The sequence below is a fragment of the Labrus bergylta genome, chromosome 22, assembly GCF_963930695.1.
Source record: "Labrus bergylta chromosome 22, fLabBer1.1, whole genome shotgun sequence".
Classification (NCBI taxonomy): domain Eukaryota; kingdom Metazoa; phylum Chordata; class Actinopteri; order Labriformes; family Labridae; genus Labrus; species Labrus bergylta.
In genome coordinates this window covers 7278121-7303396 of record NC_089216.1, presented here as the reverse complement: position 1 = coordinate 7303396, position 25276 = coordinate 7278121, and the positions used below count along the sequence as shown (strand labels likewise).

General features: G+C 42.2%; 2 protein-coding genes and 1 pseudogene across 2 annotated transcripts; 2 read left to right on the top strand and 1 right to left on the bottom strand.

The window, feature by feature from the left end:
* Positions 1 to 992: 992 nt before the first annotated feature.
* LOC110001816 (carbohydrate sulfotransferase 12-like) lies at positions 993 to 3957 on the bottom strand (annotated as a pseudogene).
* A 1955-nt stretch (positions 3958 to 5912) lies between these two features.
* syt4 (synaptotagmin IV) lies at positions 5913 to 12815 on the top strand. The gene is made up of 5 exons (XM_020657342.2): positions 5913 to 6226; positions 7461 to 8077; positions 8176 to 8499; positions 10983 to 11103; positions 11550 to 12815. The coding sequence occupies exons 1-5, from the start codon at positions 6193 to 6195 to the stop codon at positions 11867 to 11869; spliced, it is 1416 nt and encodes a 471-aa protein (XP_020512998.2). The 5' UTR covers positions 5913 to 6192; the 3' UTR covers positions 11870 to 12815.
* A 3299-nt stretch (positions 12816 to 16114) lies between these two features.
* si:dkey-183c6.7 (urea transporter 2) lies at positions 16115 to 25193 on the top strand. Its single transcript, XM_020657338.3, has 8 exons — positions 16115 to 16390; positions 16724 to 16913; positions 17229 to 17357; positions 18943 to 19132; positions 21521 to 21668; positions 22703 to 22837; positions 23551 to 23600; positions 24330 to 25193. The coding sequence occupies exons 1-8, from the start codon at positions 16270 to 16272 to the stop codon at positions 24510 to 24512; spliced, it is 1146 nt and encodes a 381-aa protein (XP_020512994.2). The 5' UTR covers positions 16115 to 16269; the 3' UTR covers positions 24513 to 25193.
* Positions 25194 to 25276: the final 83 nt, after the last annotated feature.

Sequence of the window (25276 nt, the reverse complement as noted above, 5' to 3'; positions counted from 1 at the left end):
TGCGCTTTGCTTTTTCTCTCATGTCTGTCCACTGGTTTTATTCTGTTTGAGACGAAGACCACGGGACGCTGAATACACACAGTTTGCTGGCTCTCATTACTTAAATCTAGAACTCCTTTTAACTTAAAACACCTTTTTTTTCATCGATCTAGCACATATTTCAATCAGGAGAGACTTAATAAGAGTTTCTAATGATTTATTTTACCATTAAGGAAAAGATAAATGTGCATTGTGTTTGGCGGTTAGACTCCGTCATCATGACGTCATCCACTCCACTCAGAGGGGCAGTGTGGCCGACAGCAGGATAGGAAACCCCCCCCCTGATGGAGTGATATGATGAGGAGCGGGTTTCTGAGGCTGAATCTGAACCCTGCAGAGCTGGAAGGGAGGAGAGTCCCAGCGATCGCTCTGAAATGACAAACTGACTGCAGAAGAGAGAGAACAGCAGCAGGGTGATTGGTGGAGAGAGGTTGTGGCGGAATCCTGTTGGTTAATTACTTAAAGAGTAAATGGCCTCAATCAGCTGATCACCAGAGCAGGGGGACTGAACACGTGGTAGAGGGGGTGTGGCTAAGTTAAATGACGAAAAAATGAATGAACATGTGAGTCATCCTGCTTGAAGTTAAAGGCTCCATGTTGCACTTTTCTAAACAAGCCTTGAGATTCAAGTATTAAAAAAAAAAGAAATCCTCCTCTTTTGTTTTTTTTTATAGGCTACTTTTTCTTTTTCTTTTTTTACCATGTCTTGTGATTCTTAGTCCTATAGTATTTTCTTTATAGTTTTTAAGAATGAACTTAAATCCAGCCAAGAGCTAGAGTAACCATCAATCATTTTCTTTAACTCTCAGCCACAGAATCCAAATAACTGTCTCCCTGAAGAAGAAGGAGGAAGAGAAAGAAGCCCCAGTGCCCCCCCGGCACTCTGGAAACAGAGTAAGACACTATTTTGATACGTGTTTGTGATCTATAATTTCTCCATTTGGGAGACGAAAGATAACTTACTAAACCACATCCTGATTTTTAAAAAAGCAGGAGCTAAGGCTAAAACACTTCTTACTTTTTTCTCTTTAATACTGAAAATGTTTGTTGCAGCTTGTGTTGCTACAGCCTTGTGTAGCTCCTTTTTGCCGCTCTTATTATGAAAATGGGGGAGGATAACATTTGAGAATGAGACTTTTTTTTTTTATTGATACCTAAGGCACATTCAAATGTTTCACTCCCTTATTGAACAAGCCACACAAAGTCAATGTGCAGCTTTGGTTCTGATTGGCCAAACAAATCTACAGCATACCATCAAAACCATTTGTCATGCTTTTAGCCAACAACATTTGAAAAATCATCACCTTGCAGTTGGGCGGGTTCATTGTGTGTCAAATGTTATTTTGCTGGCTGGAAGCATAGGGAGGAGTCATGAATGAAAACCCACATCCTGACTCCTCAATCATCCAGCTTGCTATAGCCGAAGAGCCTGAAATCGGCCTCATAGAGCTTGTACAGCTTTCTTCTGTCCTCTAGGGGCACTGTTCTGAACTAGTCCTGCACAGATGTCATGTTCTCATAGGAGGGAGGGAATTTGATGACGTCCTCCAGCTACTCAGTAACTGCTTAGCATCCTCTTGAAGACTCTCCTGATGGCCGACAAAATCCTATCTGAGAATCAAAACAATAAACAAAATGTAAAGGGTATTTCTTTAGAAACAACAAACCGCAGCCTAGCGTTTCTGTCCCCGGGTCCAGCAGGTACTGAATAAAGTTGTAAAATGATGGACGCGTACCAGATGCAACAGCCTCGTCCACAGTTTGCGGTGGGTTGGAGTTGCTGCCGTACACACGCAGGATGTACTGGGCGAAGCTGTGATAGAAGTACTGATTATGCCCCTGAAACTTGTCACGGTAAGCCGAGATGAGGCGCACAAAAGGGTCCCTGACAAACAGGAACTTGGTGTAGTGCTTCAGCTTGGCCTGAGGTCAACAACAAACAACAAAATGCATCAACCTGTCTGTCACTATTTGATTCAGCTATCGATGAAGACAACCAGGTCTGCTGGTTGTTATGTCTTCACTGTATGAACTGACCTTCATCTCTGTTCTCGGGAAGCTGGTTTGTTGAGTGAGTGTGTTGGATTCGTGGACCAAGACTCCAGAAGTGCTCGAAGGGTCTTGATAGGGCTCGCTCTTGTTCTCGCCAACCTGTAAGTAGAACCACATGAGCCACGCTAACTTAGTGACTCTGTGATGCTGCTGTGGTGCTTTTAGCTAAAAGACATGATTCCAATATAGTAAAACGCTTTTATTGAACGGGTATGATGTGCACCATGTTGAACATTTTATCTAAGCATGCTCACATTTGCTTAAAAGGACTAAAAGGAAGAATGTGCAATTATTTATCCAGTAGATGTCGCCCTTGAGCATCAGCATGAAACCCCCCCCTCCCCCGCAACTGTTTCACAATGTCAACAAAATCTGATACAGCGAGAGGACAGAGGCCTGTGTTTGCTTGTTTGACTGATCAAGCAAGTTTATCATGTAAAAGTCACCTCTTAGGATTTTCTGCATTTTTTAAATGTGTTGCAGGCAGAAAAGATATTTATCTTATAAAAATGGAGAAATTGGTGTCCATGAACAATCTCACAAACTCTATACTGTGTCCAAGATTGAAGATGAAGCAGCAAAAAAACCCATAAATGATGGGATAAAATTAAAATCCCACCAAGTCAGAAGGAATATGGGACAAAAAAAGGGGAAAGTTGAATCTTCTTGATCTTTACAAAGGCCGTACTGTGTGCCCCATGTGGTGAACGCCACTCACTGTCTTTTGTGTGTTCATGTCAGCATCACCTTCGGGATGTAACAGTAGATGATGCCGTGATTGTCATCCACCACCAGGTGCTGTAGTTCTGCATCCCTTAAGTCTTCAAAAACTGTGCTTTCCTTCAGAAAATGCTGCTTTGTCGCCGTCACACATTTCTCTTGGCAGTTGCTTCCTCAGCTCCTGCATCTGATACGTCCTCTCTGCTGACGTAAGAAGAATAGAATTAGCATGTGTTACATCTGTCTAACGTTTAGCGCGGCCCTGCTTAGAGTCAGCTTAGGATATTCTTTATTGTATTAAATTGCAGAGTAATCAGAGGTGTGGCCGCAGATTCACTCTCTCCTAATCCTTAAAAATTAAACCCAAACCAATTTACAGGTAATGAAGCGCAAAAAACAAACAACACGTTATTTAAATAAACCACATCTTTCCCTAGGAAGAACCAGGATACACACACAAACACACACACACACACACACACACACACACACACACACACACACACACACACACACACACACACACACACAGACACAGACACAGACACAGACACACACACACACACACACACACACACACACACACACACACACACACAAACTAATTCAATTGTACGTCTCTTTTCTTGGAACATGTCCCATTAAATGCCCATAAAAGGACAAGATGATGAGGAACATGGATAAAGGTCCGAGAAGTTGCTGGAGTCTTCTGCAAACTGTCATGGCAGCAGGAGTGTTTGTCTGTGACCGTTTTTTGTTTTTTATCAATAATCGAGAAGAAAAAAGGAACATACAGAAATTAGACGAAGCACTCCTGATGTTATCCATTCTTTTTTCTGCATAAATCTATGTTAAAACGACCCATAAAAGGCACAGATACCTACAAAAAAAACACACAAAATAATCTATTTTTTTTATAATTTCAATTTTAACTAAAATTGAAGTCATTATGATTTAAAAAAACAAAAAAACCTACTGATGAATTATTTACTTCATTAGTAGAAAAACAAGACAGACTATCTGGATTCCCCCGTACATTAGTTTAGCTGTAACCTTAATACTACACATAATAACCATCACACTGTATCACTCACCTTGCTGCAAACTTCTCTTCCCTCTACAAGCACATGAACTATACACTCTCATGGCCACGGCACAATGCACTCATACTGATCAAATCCCTGCACACACCCGCGTCAAAATGCCCCTCCTCTACAGTCAGACTCCACTCATATGGTCAGGGAGTTGCCCAAGGAAGCACCTCGTCATATTCTCCACGACAAATATCCCTTTGAGAACTGATAAAGTATATCTTAACGTATCTCATCTAACAAGTCATTTCTTAAACTAAAAACATTAAGAGGACATATTTGTATTTCAATAAAAGAACTTCCGTTTTTCTAACTCTTAACACAATGATCTGTAGGATCAGAAACCATTGGTATGTTTGACTGTCTGCACAACTCCTATTATTATCATCCAAAAAACAAACTTCTACACTATCTTATATTTTATTTTATGTTCTGTCTTTTATTTGAACGATAATTAAAGTGGAATCCCCATAACAAAATCTTTTATTATATTATTTTACTTGATTTTTTCGCTGTGGTCACCAGGGGGATGATTTTTTTTTTAAACTCTTGATCCACTAATCTTTTCAGGTAAAGCATTATTAGTGTGTGTTCAGATGTACATGGTGAGCAGTTCAGTATTCAAAGCATGCTTTTAGAACACTGCCGGGGATGAACAGTTATTTATTTAAGCCAAAGTCACTGTTGCTCTTATATTCAGCCTCACAGTGGAATAGAAAACAACTTTATTAGTCCACAATGTGCTTGTTTGAGTGAAACTTTCCCCCCCTCTCTCCATCTTTGCCCGGACTTTCTTGTAAAATATTTTTTTGTCTCTCAATGGGAATATTCCTGAAGTCTAAAAGTAGACCTAAGAGATACATGTTTCTCACAGAACAGTATTGAAAGCAAAACTTTTAGCATAGTTAAATTTCACACTCAAGTTAATTCATTATTGACTTAACAACACTTAACTTACTCTTACTCTTGATACACTCGTGATTATTTTTAATGTCTCTTTTCAGTGTCGTTCATGATACAAGAAGGTTGTTTATTTGAAGTCTTGGTTAATGGTATGAATGTTCACAGTCAGCTGAAGCAGTGTTTGATGTTGATTGTTATTCCAGCACCGATAGCGGCAACTATTGTTGTAATTACCAAGCGACACCAGCAGGGGGTGTGATTGAGTACTGTTAAGAGACACTGTACATGTACGCTTTGTGCGCTCCCGCCGTGCACGCCGATCGTCTTAGCAGCACGAAGAGGGGCTTTTGTACAGGGAACACACTTCAAACTATTTGTATATGCACCACTTGAGGGAGACAACAATCAAGTCGATGTAGAAAATATACGATAGAACTGTGCAGCAGAATCCACAACAGAGCTCATTCAAGTTGTACCCGAAACTGCAATGGAGGACCCATTGTTTACAGATTCATCACAAAGATGGGAAAGTTTGACAGGTGTCGCAAAAAGTATCTACAGGAAGACATGTCAAACTGTTTCTGGGGTTTCAAATGAAATGGCTATAGGTTACAGTCCAATTGTTCATGTCAGAGGGTCATTCATTCACCTTTGGATCGCTTAACCTGTTCGATCAGTAATTATAGTATGGAATACACTCCAGATGATCGAATCCATTGTAGTTGTAGACTGGCCTTTTATGACCATATAAGGAGAGCTTCATTACATATAAACCTTAATAATCCCTTACTTTAAGAAATGACAGGACAGCAATGTGACACAATCAATTCACCAGTCTTAGCCTATCAGACACACACACACACACACACACACACACACACACACACACACACACACAAAGGAGATACAGACCTAGACCATTTACAATCAATCAGGGGAGCTGGCAGCCCCCGGTGTGCGGTTATACCGGGGGCCCTGATTTCACAGCCAGCCTCCGTCACCACTGCGTCAGCACTGATGAGCTCAGCGTTCCCGGTAGGGAGGGGGAGAGGGGAGGGGGGGGGGGCTCGTCAACTGAGGATGGAAGAGAGAGGGCGACAAAACAAGGGGGGAGAGAGAGAGAGAGAGAGAGAATCGGGGTGTTGCCGCCTCTGAGACACTCACGCATCACTGAGAAACAGCATCAGGGCGAGGGCACATCGTCCCTCCATCTTTCTCTCTGGGAGACCAAGGTAGCTGTTCTATTATTGAAGCCGTACACACACACCGTCGTACATTATTGAACAAAATCAGAGCCGAGATATTGCGGAGAATACTGCAAATCGACACTAGGCGAACAGGGCGGTGATCTATCAGACGGACAGTTTCAGCACCTTGGTCAGCGACGATGGCTCCAATGGTGGTGGAAGGAGATCAGCTCGGTGAGTAGTAACTCCATGAACGTAAATTCATGCATTAAAAACAGAGAGTTGTGAGTGAGTTGCGTTTGTGTAACTTCAAGGAGCTCAAAGTTATCATCGCATTGAGTATTTGTGTTATTACACGCCTCTGAATAAGTTTGCGTTTTGGCTTTCGTTTGGCATAATGACGATACAGGTAGGCTGTTATCAAACAATGTTAATCAATATGAAGGCATTTCTTTGTTGTTGGCCCAGCCCCTTTACTCGATAAGGCAGCTTTTCAATAGTGGGGAGTCATCGAGGCTCAATCCTCCATTTTGCATCTAGCTGAGGGTGACAGCTCTTCAATCAGGACGAAAAATAAAAAAATAAGGAAGGAAGGTGACGTATTCTATTACGCCACATTCACACAATGTCTACATAAAGGCCTACCATAATTCATGGAAAGCACATTATTTTTCTCTTTTCCACCCGGTTCAGCAGCTCCCTCACCACCCTACCGTCACCACATCCATCTGTTTGTAGCTGTTACATGTGAATCCACCCAGAGCTCAAAACTAAAATATTAATGGAAGCTAAAGGAGAAAACGTTCAGTAGGCTACATGCTGTGTGATTTTGAAATTGAAATAGGCTTGCCCACAACCTATTGCTCTTCAATTATTCTCCAAAGAGAATAAGGGCGGATTAGTGATTTGAATCGATGCTATTCCTACACCATCACAATAAAACTGTCCACTTTAAAGTAGGCATAATAACTCAAATAGAATAATAGGCTACCTTAGTAGAAAGGCCTGCACATATTTCCTCTTACAAATATCAGCCTTCATCTCTCTGTCTTTGTATGGGTGTTACCCTGAGTGCTTTTCCATTGAGCCACCCTCTTAACTGCCCTCTTAATGCTCCCTGTTTCCTCAATTAAAATTGACCTATTAACTCTGACTGCTCGCCTTGAGATGGATGTCTCCATGGTAACGTAACAAAAGTAGGCTACCGTTGAAAGGGATTAGGTTCCATAAAGAATACCGCCCAAAAGAAAGTGTTGAGGTGTTTTTGAAATATGAATACAGGACTATTGGGATTTCATTGTCTTTCTTTTAATCTCTATCTGAGTCAAGACTGAAGTCTACATCAGTCACACACCCACAATTGATTCATTTTCCTTTAATGCAATAAGAAAATATATTGAGGTTGTGCAAGGTGAACAATATTTCACTCCCCCGGCCTCACCCACCCCTCTTTTTTCGTCCTCCACAGTGGCAGTGCCGGTAGGTGTTGCGGTGATGAGCGTCTTCGGTCTCGTCTTCAGCGTGTCGGCCTTCGCATGGATCTGTTGCCAGCGCAAGAACACCAAATCCCAGAAGACGCCGCCGTACAAGTTTGTGCACATGCTCAAAGGGGTCGATATCTACCCCGAGAGCCTCAGTGGCAAGAAGAAGTTTGCCGCGCCCGCCGCCACAACGACGACGAACGAAAACAACAAATGTGATGTCAATGGAAACTGCCACACCACGTCACTGATGAATCCGACTGGTAAACTCACATCAAGTCCGAATGATTCCAGACAGGTGCTACACCTCGATCTGGAGAAACGGGACCTGAATGGCAACTTCACCACCAAGCCGTTTCATCACCACCACCAGAAGGTGCGGAGCTCCCCAGACTTGGAGCTGCCCTCTCCTCATACGGGGTTCACGCAGCCTGGTGTGATTGACCACAACGACCTCCCTACACCATCCAGCACCCTCTCCAGCCAGGCGCCCACCCCTGCTGTTGACAAGCCCCACGGAGAGGAGAAGGAGAATGGGCTGGGAACTCTCCATTTCTCCCTGGAATACCAGCCAGAGAAGAAGGCGTTTGTGGTCCATATCAAGGTATGTATGTGCTTCTGCTGGTGTCAGTTATATCATTCTCTGGTAGAAACTTGTCTCACACAGTTTTGACTGATCGGACATTTTTTTTTTTTATCCAGGAAGCCCATGGACTTACCCCAACGGATGAGCAGTCACTGACCTCCGACCCCTACATCAAGCTGACACTGCTGCCGGAAAAAAAGCACCGGGTGAAGACCAGAGTGCTGAGGAAGACCCTTGACCCCGCCTTCGACGAGACCTTCAGCTTCTATGGGATCCCGCTTGCCCGAGTGTCAGAGTTGGCCCTTCACTTCATGGTGCTGAGCTTCGACAGGTTCTCCCGCGATGAGGTCATCGGAGAGACACTTGTACCCTTGTCCGGGATCGACTTGTCAGAGGGGCGGGTCCTGATGAGCCGGGAGATCATCAAGAGGAATGTCAAGGTAAGAACTGGAACATCAGTCAGACTACCCACCCTGCTCCTCCTTATGTTTCCAGTCTCTCTTTAGCTGTTCTATTAATAAAGGCAAAAAATATCCAAATGATGACAATACTAAAACATAACAGTTCCAGTAATGAGTCATCACACCCCTAATTATAACACCAGTCACCAGTGGTGGCTGTGACTCAGTGGTAGAATTGGTTGTCTCTCAAGCAATGTTGACACTTATCACCAAGTTGCTTCAGCAAGAGCAACTTTTCATACTTCATATAGCTCTCTAAACAGAATTTGTATTGCAAATTGCATTCTGGTTGACTTCCTGTGAAACTCTACAAACGCATCAACGCTGAAGACAACATGTTGTGTCAGTGAAGCCACAGCACATTCTGCAGAACAGACTATCTGACGGCTCCATATGATGGTTGCATATCCGCAAAAGTAAACAGTGCTCACTTGTGCCTACCTGTAAAGGGCGTTACCAGCCGTTTATATATTAAACTAATGGAGAAACCAGAAAGGAAGTGGGCCTGTCTGCAGAGACACTAAAGATCTGTTTCACCATTATGGATCTGAAAACTGATACTGCGGTCTGGTGATGTTCTTCCGCCGACTGCTTTCAATACGCCTTGGGGTTTGTGAAACCCTTTTCATTTGCAGCTTTTTGCTTCATAATTCATGATTATTCCAGTAGTACTTAAAATCTTAGATCCTTGAAATGCATAATTTATGTAAAAATGACACGATTAATCTCAAAAATATCTGCTTCTGAGCAAAAAGTAGTGTAGTGCACTCAATGTTGTGATTTCGTTTGGAGTTTAATTTAGATGTGATCTGAACATCGTAATATCATTTGGGTATTGAAACATTAATGTAGGGATTGGCAATTTTGATGAAAGGGCATAGAGAATTACCTTTCTGAGTGATATTCACATAACTCCGTGATGAGTCTGTTGCCTGGTGATCACACGGCTTCTGCTAAGGACTGGCTGTTCCTGGCAACTGTGAGGAACACAAATGGACTGTAGCTCTTCCAACCAGTATGTTGTTTTTCTTTTTCTAGGGAAGACATTTCATCACATAAACCTCGTCTGTCGGAAACAGGCTCCTGCGAACGGCCTTTTTTTTGGGCAATCAATCAAAAAAAAACAACAAAGTATAATATTTTTTACTACTTTGTAGTGAGATTCTACTTTGGGATTCTCTTTGGAATTGAATGTTTGCAAGTTTCTACCTTCTTCTGTAGTAATCTGCTGTGTATTAGCATGTGCCAAAGTTGTCTTTAAAGGTATAATAGTGGAACTAGAGAATCACTTCATGGACTAAAAAAATAGGGCAAACAATCTTTGTTTAAATGTATCGTATAACAAAAAGGGTGTTGGCTCTCGTTTTGCTCTGTGGGTATGCGTACGAGTGTGTTTATGTATGTGTGTATGCAAGTGTAAGCCGTCTGCACTTCATTGAATTTAAACGGCACGTTGCAGGCAGATTGGCCGCCTTGGATGTCAGGGTCAGGAGTAGATATTGTTTTTTCTGCATGCTAGCTCTTATTGCCATGGCATCCATGAGTTGAGACATGGCATCTAGCAAGGTGTGATCACAGCACCCAAGACTGCAAACTCTCGAAGGTGTGGACACAAACATGGGTGTGCACATGTGCCAAAAAAATGGTTCATCACAAATGATATGATACATAGAAGACTGGGGAGCTTCTCAATTAGTATTTTTGTGCTGGTCATGAGAATTTCTTCATGCTATCATGCTGCTCATTTCGTTGACATCCATTTATAGATCACCAATTTCTGGTTTCAGCACAGCAACATTGATTGCAGCTTTTATTGACTAGTTCATCAATTATTACATGGATTCGGCAACACTGAAAGCCTATGAGATGCTTCTGAAAATATAAATGTGTACATTAGCGTGTAGCCATACCGCCAACCCTGAACACACCCAAATTCAGAAGATAGGTAGGATCAGGCCTGGTGTGTTCTTCGATTGGAGACTGCCTCAGAAGACCAGATGCTGTAAGCTTCAGGGCGGCTGTGGCTCAGTGGTAGAGTCGGTTGTCTCTCCCTCAGGAGGTTGGTGGTTTGATCCACTTTTCCATCTTCTTAGGGGAAGGTTCCTGTAGCCACTAAACCCCAAATTGGTCATGAGTGGCATAGCCATCGGTGTAGTGTGTGATATGTAGTCTTAAAGCACTTAGAATGCTAAGAAGACTGAAAAAAGGTGCGGTACAAGTAGTCCATTTACCATTCTTTGGTCCTTTTTACCAAGTGAAACGTGTTCAGCCATGTTGGAAAGGTGTGGCAAATGCGTACACCATATGGAAAAATACACAATGTCTGATATACTGCCATGCATATGTTTCAGTGCTGGTTTGAAAGCTGATACATTAGCATAGTTTAGTTTAATTATCTTCTTTCAGAAACACTCTATCTCTACCACCTCTCAAACATTCAGTCATCTCCTCTCTCTTCACAGAAATCAAGCGGCCATGGTGAACTGCTGCTCTCCCTGTGTTACCAGTCCACCACTAACACGCTGACTGTGGTCGTACTAAAAGCTCGCCATCTGCCCAAGACTGAAAACAATGGACCCACAGGTACGTCCGCTTGAAACTGATGTGATCATTAGAACGCTTTCACAGACAAGAACTAATGCATATGGGCAGAAACTCTCTTACCAGAATAAATGAGTCCCTTTGTCCTGCCATCTAGCCAAAACTGCTTTTGGATGCTATGAATGTAGCCATAATGACTCAGCCACTGCTCTGAAGTAATCTGATCAGGAGATCATAGAGACCACTTTAGTGACAAGCACTTACACAAACGCACACACTCCCACACACTCCCACACACACACACACACACGCATAAACACTTCTAATCACAAACATCCCTCATTTCCGCTGTATTGATTTCTGTATTGATCTGGCTTAGGAACAGTGTGTCACTCTACAAACACTGCAGGGACGGATATTCACATCCCAATACCCTTTTTTTTTTGCCTTCCCTTGATTCTCTTTTTTTCCTCCTTCTTAATTTTAAGATCCGTATGTCAAGATCAACATGTACCATGGGAAGAAACGTGTGTGCAAGAAGAAGACCCACGTGAAGAAGTGCTCACCCAACCCGGTCTTCAACGAGCTCTTTGTGTTTGATCTGCCCTCGGACGAGGGCCTGATGGACACCAGCGTGGAGCTGCTGCTGATTGACTCAGACACAGGTAACTCGCGCTCTGCCAACACCACCCTCGGGCGCCTGGTGCTGGGCACGTCAGTGGTGGGCACCGCCGGCGAGCACTGGAGGGAGATCTGCGACCATCCGCGTCGCCAGATTGCCAAGTGGCACGCCTTGTCAGAGGATTAGAGCGGCGGGGTGTTGTCTGATACCTTTATCGATAACTTACCTGGTCCGACCTCAAGAGGGATGGAACAAGAATGTGAGAGATTCAATGTAAAGTTTGTCAATACCCAATGGACTTCAAGTGAGGGTGAATGGAAAAGAGGGGCGGAGGGACATTGATGTCGTGTGTGTAGGGTGTGTGTGTGTGTGTGTGTGTGTGCGTGTGTGTGTGTGTGTGTGTGTGTGTGTGTGTGCGTGTGTGTGTGTGTGTGTTTGCCTCTGGGGGGTGTCATTAGAAGACATTTCATCATTCAAACTACTTCTTTCAATCACTTATCTTTGAAGTTATTGGGGTGAAGCTGGGATAGCGGAGCATGACAAAGGAAACCCCGGAGCTTTTAAACGATCCCAAAGACTGCCACTGAAAATCATCCGGTAACATCCAACATAACCGTCATAATCTCCACTGAAAACAGCCAGTCGTCACTTAAACTGTGCAAAGTGCAGAATGTCTAAAATGTCACTGTTGCTTTTTTTCCCTTCTCTCTCTTCAGCTCTTCCTTCTATGAATAGTAACCTAGTCCATTGTATGAAAAGCAGAATAAACCACAATCCGATAATGCTGTAAAATGTGTATTATTAAAGTTTATTTTATAACAAAAATGATTTCTTCATAAAGGAAGTAGGATGTTTTTATGTACATTTTTTTTTTTTTACTCAGAGTTGATTTGTTAAAAATGTTTTGTAGTCACAAGTGGTATTTCATATATCATTACTGAAGTGCGAGCCTAAATTAGGTGGTTTGAGAAAATACATGAACAGGTAAAAAGAGTACACTGAAGACAGTGAACTGTGGTTTCATATGTGTGTGAGTGTGTGTGTGTGTGAGAGAGAGAGAGAGAGAGAGAGTCTGTGTTTCAATACGCAAGTGCTTGTGCTGATGCAACTGTTTGAGTGTATGGACGCATGTGAGTGTTTGTTAGCTCTGGAGCGATGTGAGCCACATCATGTTTACTGTCGGTGTTTTGTCCCCCTTACTGTGAGCACAAAGACAGCTGAAGTGTAAATGTATGTATCTTACTATAAAATATGGCAAATTCTGAGAAAAACAAAAAAAAAAACAGAGTCTGACGTCTTTATTTCACAAGGATGAGAAACTTAGACTTAGACTTAGACTTTCTTTATTGTCATTCAAACTTGTACTTTACAGTGTAGATAAGAACGAAATTTCGTTGCATTTGGCTCGTTGTAGTGCAGGATAAAAACAGCAGCATGTATTTACATATAAAAATAAAAATAAGGTGCAGATATAAATAGATATAAAAAGAAAAACTATGAGTAAAAATACTATACAGATAAATATATTGCACGTTATATTGTGTTTTACAGTCCAGTGAGGTAGTCCTGTGTGGGGGTTTGAAGGGGAATGGAGGGATTATTTTTTCCTGTTCAAAAGTCTTATGGCCTGTGGGAAGAAGCTGTTACAGAACCTGGAAGTTCTGCTTCGGAGGCTGCGGAACCTCTTTCCAGAGTCCAGCAGCGAAAACAGTCCTTGGTGGGGGTGGGAGGTGTCTCTGCTAATTTTCTGAGTGTTTACTTGGAACGAAATCATTGCTGGTACTACCAGAAGCCATTTCTATACATCTACGGTACAATATATAAAAAAAAATTCAAAAGCTTAAATACTACAGCAAAGAGTCTGTGCATGGAGCAGCCTGGGGATGACATCATCAGGTCACATGATACCTCATAAATGTCTAAGTGCTCCAGGATGAAGTCATCATTGAATAGCTGAATTTAATACAAGCTAAGTGGTTCAGTGACCGTGAACGACCGGCTCAGCATCCCGGCCCGTCGTTTAATTCCCTTCTGTTTTTCTTCCAGATCAAAAAAAAAGATCAAACATAAAGATAAATCCTAATAGCTCTCTCTCAGTAACCACATATATATATATTGATATATAGATAAACAGCCTCTGGGTGACCTCCTAGAGTTATTTGGACATATTGTAACATACCCCTTCATTTATATGCAAAGCTCCTTAACTCTCTATGGCTGCAAAAGTAGTTCATAGAGTTCTTTCAGAAAACATACTCCGACATCACTCTTCGAAATGAGTTTGCTGAACACACACATGCATCCGTCCCTTCAGCATTCTGTCCCTGTCTGGTCCTCACTGCGGGAAGCTCCCTGCAGAGCTTTGATCTGTGCTTTTCTCACATGGATTGTCGTAAAGGCAGCTGAAACAATACATTGAAAAAAAATCATTCTTTGAAGAAATTTTCAAACTGAATTTTTAAGGATGCATTTCAGCTTTGTTGAACAATAAAAACTCTTCAGCCAATTCCAACCCAACTAATATTGAAGATATTTCATCCTTCAGCCAACCAAGACAGAATATGGGGCATTCCAACCAGTGGAGAATCAAGTATCCATTTAGGTTGCTATAGCAACAGCATGGAGGCCACAGGTGCATTCCCCTGAGAAGATGGAATACACTGACAACAAGTTCCTGTTGGCTTTACAAGACAGAGCCTTTTAAGCCACCACAAACCTCGGGGTTGGAGTCTGATTTAGGCACACACTGACAAAAGGTTAAACGTTGCTTTTACTGAGCATTTGCCTTGATATTGCTGTCATGGCAACAGGGTGCAGTGGTGGTTCCAGGGTAAGGGGGTGGTGGAGCTCATGAGAGACAAAGAGGAAGGTTAATAGATTGAAGAAGAAAAGTTTAAAGAGAAGGAGGAGGAATGCTGGGCAGCAGATTGATGGAGCAGGGGAACAGATGTGGGTCGAAACTGGAAGAGACGAGTCGGCCATCCCGATCGGTCTGCAGCCCCCACTCTGTCATCATTAACCCATCCTCCTCCACCTCCTATTCTGTAGACTTAGCAGGTGAAGATGGATTTCTGTATGTCTTTGTCAATAAACCGAAGTCCAGGTAGTTCTTGTTGGCTTGGTGAACGGTGTCGCTCTCCTGGTTTGTATGACAAACAAACAAATCATCCAAGTGGTTGGGCAGAGAAAGGAAAAAACCAACAGGCAAATAGAAAGTGAAAATATGCACTGACGCTGCTTACAGAGGGGTGTACAAGACTGAAACTTCATGTAGGAGCCGCATTTTGGTTTATTTTATTTTCATCAAATGCAAATTTTTCCTGCTTTTTGAAAAAAAAAAAAAAAATTATGTGCACCCTCCTCAGGTGGTGATGCGCAAGTCCATTAAGCAAGGTGCAGAGCGCACCTGTTGGAGGGGGCAAAGCTCATTGCCTGTTTTTAACCTCTTTTTCATTTATTTTGCAACATTGAACAACTCTTCAACTCTCTCTAGATATTGTTTTTTTTGTTTTTTTTAAGTCTTCTTGTGTGATGAACTGATCCTGTTTTTTTCCCTTTGGTAAAGACAAGAAGATATTGGAGAGGCTACTGGACAGACCTGATTTTTGCCACTTCAATTCGTCAACGGCGTGCTGTGAATGGGCGCATGAGGACTTTGAGAGCATGGCACGGAGCAAAGACAAAGTAAATGCCAGAACTCCCCTTCTTTGATTACTCATTCGTTCTATAGATACTTAACTCTTCCTTCAACACCCACAGCGCAGGACAATTACATTATCAAAATACTGGAGAACCAAAATGATCAGACGAGGATTCATGTGATACAGCAGCTTAAATCCTCTCTACCACATGGAAGCCTGCCACCTTTTAAATTCACTCTTTCAAAAACATGATGGAAAGTACATCTGACAACAACAGAGACAGACTGCAGTTTATGAAACAGTTCAGCAGATACCAAGCGCAAAAAGACTGCGAGAACATGACACCAAACAGGCTTCCAAAAAGCAATGGTTTTATTTTACTTTGACCATTAGATTCACTGAAATAAAGTTGAAACTTGAATACATTCTAAATGAACTGTGACTATGATAGCTTTGTATCCAGAGTAAAAGCTGGGATGGACCGTATAAGATATCGAGTCAGACAAACAAAGCTAGGTCTTACTATTTACTTTATGGCCAAGCTTTAAGGACAAGCAGTAAGACAAACATTTACTTACAGAGGTAATCATTAAGTCCAAGCCTATGTAACGATCACTTGTCTTTATCAGCTGCTACTGATTCAATTAAAGGCTCAACCATTCTCTTTCTCTTCGAGCTGAAGTGATTGGGTTGAACTTTATTCTCTTCCGGCTTGTCTGAATTGGAGTGAATGTGTTACCCAGTCCAACAGTTTCTTTGTTAAACCACATCCCCTCCTTGTTGATGAGGAAAGAAGAGGGGGGGGGGAAGGAAAACTCAGAGAAGGGATGGAACGAAGCTGAAGAGGAAGGAACAGGAGGAGAACAAACACTGGAGAAAAAAAAGAAAAAAAGAAGAAGAAACAAGAAAGTTTGTTTCCAACATTAACTGTCTGTCGTTCAGCTGATGTGGAAGGATACAAAGATGGTGGAGGCCAGCAAGAGCCGTGCCAGCCTCGGCCGGCGTGCACTGAATGCTCTCTTGTCGTGTACTGGGGACATGGAGCACTTTGTTGTGTTTATGCAAGGTAGGAAAACCCTCACAATTCACTTCTACCTTCCCACAAAATGTACAAAATGTAATATATTTTGAAATGTGCATGCTAAAAAAGTTGTTATTTATCAACTCAGCAAAACTTGTTAAGAGGAAGTCCCTCATATCTTACAGTTTGGCAAACTGTGGTAATCAAAAATGACAGCAATTAAAAATGTGCATTACAAGCATAAAGAGTAGAGCGATCATAAATCATCTGTAAACACCCATCTTGATTCTTTAACAAGACATCTATCTGAGGAAGTTTGCCTTGAAATTATCTTTTTTCGGGGAGTTTTCTGTCAAATGTGATCTTTCTGTGTCTCAGACACGTTTGTTGGGCTGCAGCTGGTGGTGTGGTGTCTAAGAGGGGTGTCCAGGGTGACCCTAGCCAACAACCCGCTGAGTGGTGCTCTCATCTTGGCTGCACTGTTCTTGGCCTCCCCCTGGCAGGGCCTGCTGGGAACACTGGGTGTACTGGCCTCTACCCTAACAGCTGTCATCATAGGCCAGGACAGGTCGGAAAAATTCAAGTTTTTAGAGGATCAGTAAAGTCCACAACTGTTTCTAAATATTTAATGCTATAGCCTACTATTACTTTTAAAAACAATTAAAAGAAAGCCCCATTTCAAGGGAATCACTCCAGTTGAAATTATGTTTTAATGTTTTAATCTCTGCTCATCAATACCTAACGTTTTGTTTCACAAAGAGCAATAAAAAGCTTCCCATGTTTACCTTTCTCTGTGTTTCAAAAGCCTTTCTTTTGCCTTCAGACTAAACAAGACAACGATTGAATGTATGATTTTTGCTGCTGTGTTCTCTTGTGTTTGTAGTGCTGAGATATCCGGAGGCCTCCATGGATTTAACGGCATGTTGGTATCTCTGCTGATGGGAGTGTTTAGCTCAGCTGGAGACTGGTACTGTTGGCTGCTGCTGCCTGTCTGCTTGGGGTCAGCTACATGGTAAGAAACACTCGAGCCCAACTGCGACTAGCTCGTGCATTGATGTACGCCGATTATTAATTATCAGCTTTGTCTGACAAATCTTTGCCAAAGGGGCGGCAGTAGCTCAGTCCTGTCTCTGACATGTCTCCACTAATGCATGTCCACAGGTCCTGTTTGTGTATGTGTGGGAGAAGCATGTCTCTCAATAACAGAGTGTAAAACCAGAATCTAATGTCAGGAAAACCGAGGAATTGGTTATAGATGTCGAGTTCAACATTTATAACCCTCAAGCGAGCACTATCCACGGTGACAATGTTCAAATAGTTGACTCATAAATCCCTTGGAACAGTGATCCATTCTGAACTTAAGTTTTCTGAAACCTCTGAGTCAATTATTAAAAGGAGTGAACAGAGAATTCATTTGATGCGGAGGCTGATCTCTCTTAGTGTCTCTGAAAACATGTAGCTTTATCATCAAGTCTTTAAACATTTTTGTTGAATCTGCTGGTTTAACGGGTTGTCAGGACTAGAACAGTTTGAACCAGTTTTGTAAAAGTCTGCTCAAATGGCCATTGGAGTCCAGCTGAAAGACTTGAGCACCCTGTAGAAGGAGTGTGCGGTCAAGAAAGCAAAAAAGGAATCATAAACCAACCCGGACAAGTTCTTTCATCTGTCCATTCTGGACGACGCTATCTTGCACCTCCAAGGAGAACCAATAGATACTCCAACTTCTTTATCCCTTTTCCCACTGGACAGTTACTGAACATTAGGTAACCTGTTATGTATCTGTTTTGAATACATTTCTAGCGTTGTATTTATTAACTTCTAAATGTTCTATATCTCTGGCTTCTCATTTGGCGACCTGTTCGTCTGTTGGCATGTGAATGTAATCGTCCAATGCTGCTGGGAACTGTGTTTATTTCCTTTATGTTGTCTTGACTTCTTTTAATGACTCGGTAGGCTGTGAAACTGAACTGCCCTTCTGGGATTAATAAGGTTCTCTGAATCTGAAAAGCTGGGTTATAGTTTGTGTTTACAATGCAACAGATGGGCTCTGGGCAACTCAGGGCAATTCGTATTAACATAATCCATCAATTTATTTGTTTATCAGGCCAAAAACATCGATGTGGAGTTTATAGGAAATGCCAACGGACTCATTAATAGTTCATGCACACTCATCATGTTGGTGCCTCCAGTGTTTTCCCAACTTAGCCTGTTTGATAAGGATGCACATGTGTGTGTTATCATTATGTGTTCGTCATCTATTATTTAACTTGCATTTTCAAATATCTGGCAGGACACAAAACCTCTCACATACTTATTCATTCAGGGCCACGACGGATTAGCGGTAGAGGACGTCATGACGGAAGCCATCTTTGTCATGCATGCCATATACAGTATGTTGAAAGAGTATAGATTCATGACTTCTTTGATGAAAAATATTTGATCAGAAGCAAACATTGCATATAATAAAGCAGCCAGTTGGACTTCAATGCCACAAGGCTGCGTTTTGGTCATTTTGCTAACAAGTAGAGAATGTCAGTCTACTGCAAAATATGATTCCACCCTCTGTTCTCCTTCCATCCCCCATCCCCCGTCTCAAGTGTCTTTTTGTACAGTGGTTTCTCCTCAGTGTTGGACCGCTGGGACTTGCCTGTGTCTGTGTTTCCCTTCAACACCGTCATTGTCCTCTACCTCCTTTGCACTGGCCCAAATAACCCCTACTTCCCGCACCACCCAGCTGCAGCTCCAGGAGTGCTGGATCCCAATGGCACCGAGCTTGTTGCTGTAGAGGTAAGGCACCTGAGACCCTGTGAGAAACCGATTTGACAAACCTTAACAAGTAACCAAGGCCCATATATGAGAGAGAGAGAGCTTTAACTCCCTTTATTACTGTGAGAAAGTAGCCAAAGCAGCAGTAAATCTTACATTTGGATTGGACAGCTACACCGGTACTTACAGACTAAGTGTGTGAGTAACATTTCCAGTGAAGATTGAACAGACACTACCCATCCAGTCGGATAATCACAAACAGGCGCATATCATTGGAATTGTGATAAATGACAGAATATATGATGGAGAGATTTGAGAGATATTTAAAACCGGTGTCCAATCCCACCTGCATCAGATCTTGAAGCCGTTTGTTGGCACTTACAAACGCTGTTTCCTCCTATCCTCATCCTTCCTGGTGTTTTACTGACTCTTAGCTGTGTGTCCCTTCAGAACTAAAGTGTCTGCTGAATGAAACTGTAACATTATAAAAGCAGTTTCAGTCTGGTGTCCGCAGCAAAGTAGCTCCCAGGAACACAATAAGTATCAGCTCAGCCGCTCATGACTCACCGGTTACTTAGCAACAGTGCCTGCTGGAGCTCCTGTTCAGAAATCATAATCAACATAAACTGTTTAAGCAAACGATGTGGATGAAGCGGGTGCACCAAAAGATGAAGTGTTGTTTTGTGAAGTTCCTGTGGATTGTGTACAATGCTCACTTTGTGTAGGCTAGTGCATGTTTTGAATATTGTGTGTCATTGGCTGGTTAATGGGAAGGATACGGGGGGGGGGGGGGGGATTTAAAGCTGCTGTGACCTTTGTATAGCCATGGAGGAAACAAACAAACCAACCAACAGCAATAAAAACCACAAATCTGTTTGCTACTAAAGACCAGTTCATTAGGATGCAAGCTGTTGCGCAGTACACTTTGTAAAGACAGACACACGTGTGAACTGAGACGTGAATATTAATGAAATACTGCTGCTATTTGAAAACCTTTGGTAAAAGAATCGGACTCCTGCTAGCAGCTGCAGTTGGCTTTTGATCTCTGTGTGCCAGCCGGCATTTTGTCGTCTGAAGACTGACTGAATTTTAATCTTCAAATTTGATTTAAGCAAGGGCGGGGTTAAGTCCATTTCCATTTAGATGTTTTCATGGGTAAAGTTTTTAGCTGCCCAGCACCAGACAACAAACAGCAAAACTAAAAAGTGAATGCAGTGTTTTATTTCCCCCCCCATATCACTGATATGTTCTGGGAAAACACGTGGATTTCTCTGTCCTGTATGACCTTGCTGCATTATTTCTTCCAGGAAAACTTAACATGAAACCTAATACTGAAGATGGAGACAATGCTTCACTCTCTGTCTCTCCAATCGAGGCGATTGGCTGGCCAACTAAAGTCTAGCTCTGCTTATAGTTTCAATCTTTTTTTACCAAATGGGGGAATAATTGCGTCTCTGTTAAAAATAGCCTACCGTATCTGTCTTGACCTGCTCTATTTTCTAATGTCACGTCTTACCTTTCTTTGTGATTCATTGTAAGATGGATTTAATTTCTTTGCCATTTCTGCATTTTAAGAAGAAAGGTAATATTTTCTCTTTCTTCTTCTTTAGTGTCAACTCACATCTTTTCCCTCTTCATTTCCCCAGTCTGCATCTCTCGTTGTGAACGGCGTCCTTTTCATTTCTGAAATTCCCTCCTAAAATCTGAAAGCTCTAAATCTTTCTTTTCCTCTGTGCTTCTTCAAGTGCTCTCCAGCCATTTCTCTGCTCTGCTCTGCCTTTCATTTCTTCTACACATAAATGCCTTCCAGCCTTTTCAGACAAATCTCACCCTTCATTCACCAGTTTGTTTCCCTTTCCTTCAACACAATGTTTAATGTCTTGCTATTCTTCTTAATTTTCTTCTTACCAACGCTGTTTTCTCCTGCCCTCTGTCATTCTCTCATCTTTCCTCTTGTACTCTCCGGAGATGCAATGACGTCAGTCCTATTTATATTTAATGTCTCAAGCTTTCACTGTGGATGGTGCTCTGGCTGCACAAGCACAACAATGTAATAACGCACACACACACACACACACACACACACACGCAGATGAGTATTTGCAAAAGGCAATATAATTAAAGACCATTTATGAGGTTGTAAGTATCAGCGACTGGCAGGTGCAGCAATTACATCACCATGGAAACTCCTCATTTTCTCACTGACTCTTGGGAAAGCTGTGAATGTGTGAATGTGAGCATGTGTCTGTGTTTTGTGTGTGTTTAACTTGGTGAAAAAATAAGGATCTGATGATTTTCACAGAGTAGAGAGAGTCACATGTTTTGTCATGTTTTTGGTGAGTTTTTGAAAAAGGCTCTATTGTGTACTCTCCTTTTTTTAAAATCCATCTCTATATCTCCCTCTTGCAGGTAATGCGTGGCATCCCTCTTGGCGTGGGTCAGATCTACGCCTGTGCAGATGTTGGGCCCTCTCTGCTCATCCTCGTGGCCGTTCTCCTCTACTCCCCCCTGCTGGCCTTCCACGCTCTGCTAGGATCCGCAGTGGGAACGCTGGCTGGTGAGCCCCCCCCCCCCCCCCCCCCCCCCATCATGTTTGTGTGACAGTGTGGGAGTGTGACAAGAAAGAAAGATAGCTATTTGATTTTTTTTTTTTTTTTAAATGTAGGCCAACTCTATGTGGTGATGTAATGAAAGGAAATCGCTTGTCACATTAAAAGCAGAAAAGCTTAAACTTTGCTCCATGCTATTTCTGATCCAGAGGGTCAGTGGTTTAGAAGGTGAAATAGTAAGAATTGGTTTTCCGGGTGTCAGAAAAATACATCTAATTACCGCAAAAGTGACACAGGTAAACATGGAGAACATGCAAACCCAAACTATTATTTCAACAAATGGCTGAAGAAACTCAAATTATATAGCTTTCCCTTAACAAAAATTATAATTTCACTATCAACTTATTTCACTATTCCTCTACAAATGTGATGCTGCTGTTATCAGTTAGATTACTGGGGTGAGGGTGAGGCTCAGGTTAGTCTTAAAAGACAGAAAAACAGCATTTGTAGAAAGACGTGTGAGTCCCTGACAGGCAAGAAGGACAACACAAATACATTTTTATATTCTTTAGTTTTTTATATTCTGTCAGGAAAAAAAGGTCAACTATCAATCTGGGCCATATACAGGCTGCCTGTAGCCTATATGTTTGGGAAGTTAGAGCTTAGATTATTTATCCATTGTAAATTTGCAGACCTGCAACTATAGAAAGCATGAACCTCTGGGTCATTTTGGAGCAGACATTCATATTCCTTCTTTTTGTGACGATGTGAGAAAAAGAAAGATAAACAAACTGATCTCCTTTTTTGGTTTCATGCATTGTTTGTCACTAAAGGCAGTGTGTGGCACCTCCATGTGGATAATTCCAGTACAGCAGATTGTGCTGAAGCCCAGCTCCATCAACGGCAGTGAGGTTTTGTGATCTCAAGAGGCATGAGAAGTAACCAGTCTCTCTCTCTCTCTCTCTCTCTCTCTCTCTCTCTCTCTCTCTCTCTCTCTCTCTCTCTCTCTCTCTCACACACACACACACACACACACACACAGGTTTATCAATGGCAGTGTGTCCTGATTCGCTGTACTCTGGTCTGTCAGGGTTTAATGGTGCTCTGGGCTGCATGTCTGTTGGAGGACTCTTCTTCACCTTCAGCTGGAGGACTCACCTGTTTGCCATCGCCAGCGGTATACACTCACACACACACACACACACACACACACACACACACACACACACACACACACTCTCACACACACACACACACACACACACACACACACACACACACACAGCCTTGCTTTAGTCAGATTTTAGTGTGTACATTGTGGTTAGAGCAAATATCATCCACACTTCTAATGTAGGCCTGAGGTAAAATGTTGGGTATCTGTGTGAAATGTAAATAAACAGAGGGCCTGATTCCCAAAAGGATAGAGTTGCTCTTGAGTCAAAAGGACACGGTCTAATTCACCAAACACATGTAATGAGTTGAATACATCCTTAACTACGCTGCAGAGCAAACAGCTTCTCTGTGCGTCAGTGCTGTTTGCTCATACTGTCGCCAATATGAGCCATCACAGTTAGAGTAGAAACATGATCATCTATTGAGACAAAGTTAAGCTTGTTCAACCTGCTTATGCTTTCATTCATAGATGCAGACAAACTCACAAAAAAAAAAAAAAAAACACTGGCACAGCGCTAAGCCACGCAGCACATCTTAAATTAAATTGAAGCTGGGTTGCCATGAATTCAGTTTCCACCACTTTGGCAGTGACCCAATTTACCAACATTAAGAGAATGAATCCTGATAGGACCTCTGAGTGTGTCTCCTGGCAAATTAACTGCAGCTATACTCTGTTTATTTTCATTTTGAACCTTAACACTTCTCCTCCGCCTGCAGCTTTTCTCTCTGCGTATGCTGACATCGCTCTGGGTAATCTGCTGGGATCTGTAAGTAAACACACCTCACACACATACCGTGCATGAAGCAAAGCGACGCTAAGAAGCTTTAAAACCTCAGGATGACTCCATTAGCATCCGCTTTTCTTTAATCCCCCTGCACTGTGTAGAATGATGTTGATGCTTTGCAATATTGAGAACTAAAAAATTTAGTTGAAACTAATTAGAAACGTCGTTGTGTTAGATGTCGATACACTTCCTGCAGCTGAATTCAAGAGAAATAGACTTTATTTTCAGGCTGCTATGGCTTTTTCCTCATTCCTACTGTATGTTAGGGCCTTTCGTTCATGAGCCTTCTCATATAACAAGAAAATTCAAAGGTTAAAAAAATCAGTCCATGCATTATCATTTGGGATCCATTTGACAGCATCTTTATGGAATTTGGTATCCAAGGCAAATTGCTGTTGCATTAAAACAATCATGTAACCCTATATTGCATTCCAGCTGTTCTTTGTACTTAAAGTACTTTACACTTTTTGCTTGTACATCATATTACATCCAGGAAATGACAGGGAAGCCTTTTTGTAAATCTATGTTTTTTTTATGTTATACCCTCAAATGTCAGCCTCCTGTCTTTCCCCACAAAACAGAAAAAAGTTGTGCAATTCTTTTTTTTTTTCTTCTCTTTTTTAAAGTCTGTTTACAGCATGTTTAACAGTCTGACTCTTTACATTGTTCCTCATTCATTATTTAAAGCCCTCACTGAGTCTCTCTCACTAGGTTGGTCTTCCGGCGTGCAGCTGGGCAGCGACTCTGACAGCCACACTGATGTTGCTGCTGACCGGCACTTTAGCGGCCTACCGCATCCCTATTGGTCAAGTCGTGGCGCCCGAGCACAACCTGCTCTCCAAAAGTCACTGGGAGGCTGGGAACACTGCTGAAAGAGAGAGCACTGATGTGTAACTCCAGGAAACACACACACACACAGAGACTACTGTATCACAACTTCCTGAGTTGGATTGTGTGGACTAGAAATACAGTTTGTGTGTTTGAAATGTACCAAATTAAAGAAAAGATTCTTGGGTACACAGTTTCAGCTTAAGGCTAACAAGTAAAAAAATAGAAGAGATTAGACACTTTTGAAGGAGCCCTTGTATACAGAGTAGAACATGATATTTTGAAAAGTGGTCATGAGGCTTTGTTTTCAACCTCAACCATTTCTATTTAAGGAAGCGTGTCTATTTGATCCAGTAGATGTCGCCCTGGAGCACCAGCATGAAACCGAGACAAACTGCTGTTTGGCGCCATACTGAAGCCTCCGCTCCCAACCCCCCTCCCCTTGCAGCCAAACGAAGGAGATTTCAAATGGAACGCAGCATAATCAAGCACCATTAAGCACAAGAGGGTGGGCACAATTGTCCTTGGCTCATGCTGCAATTGCTCGTGGCCTTGCGTTGTTGTGTTAGCTACTCTTTAGTTAGCTCGTAGCTTCACGGAATGACCGTGATCTAAAAATGCTTTTGTGATATTCAAATAAGCAGTAAGTAGGCTGCAGTATTTTTATTCTTCTTCTCTCTAGTCCTTGACTTAAACAGCTTTATACACAAGGGGAGGAGTCGGCCGTCCCGTCCATATGTGTAAAACTGATGTCAACACGGCTCCGACTACAACACAGCCTGCGGGCCTCACGCTTCTCACATTCTTCCTTTAAAACTTGTTTTTAACTG

Coding starts and splice junctions, on each gene's coding strand:
- si:dkey-183c6.7 (XM_020657338.3), top strand. CDS start 16,270: ATGTGGAAGGATACAAAGATGGTGGAGGCCAGCAAGAGCCGTGCCAGC. Junction 16,914..17,228: donor GTCATCATAGGCCAGGACAG/GTCGGAAAAATT, acceptor TTGTGTTTGTAG/TGCTGAGATATCCGGAGGCC. Junction 21,669..22,702: donor CGCAGTGGGAACGCTGGCTG/GTGAGCCCCCCC, acceptor ACACACACACAG/GTTTATCAATGGCAGTGTGT.
- syt4 (XM_020657342.2), top strand. CDS start 6,193: ATGGCTCCAATGGTGGTGGAAGGAGATCAGCTCG. Junction 8,078..8,175: donor CGTTTGTGGTCCATATCAAG/GTATGTATGTGC, acceptor TTTTTTATCCAG/GAAGCCCATGGACTTACCCC. Junction 8,500..10,982: donor TCATCAAGAGGAATGTCAAG/GTAAGAACTGGA, acceptor CTCTCTTCACAG/AAATCAAGCGGCCATGGTGA.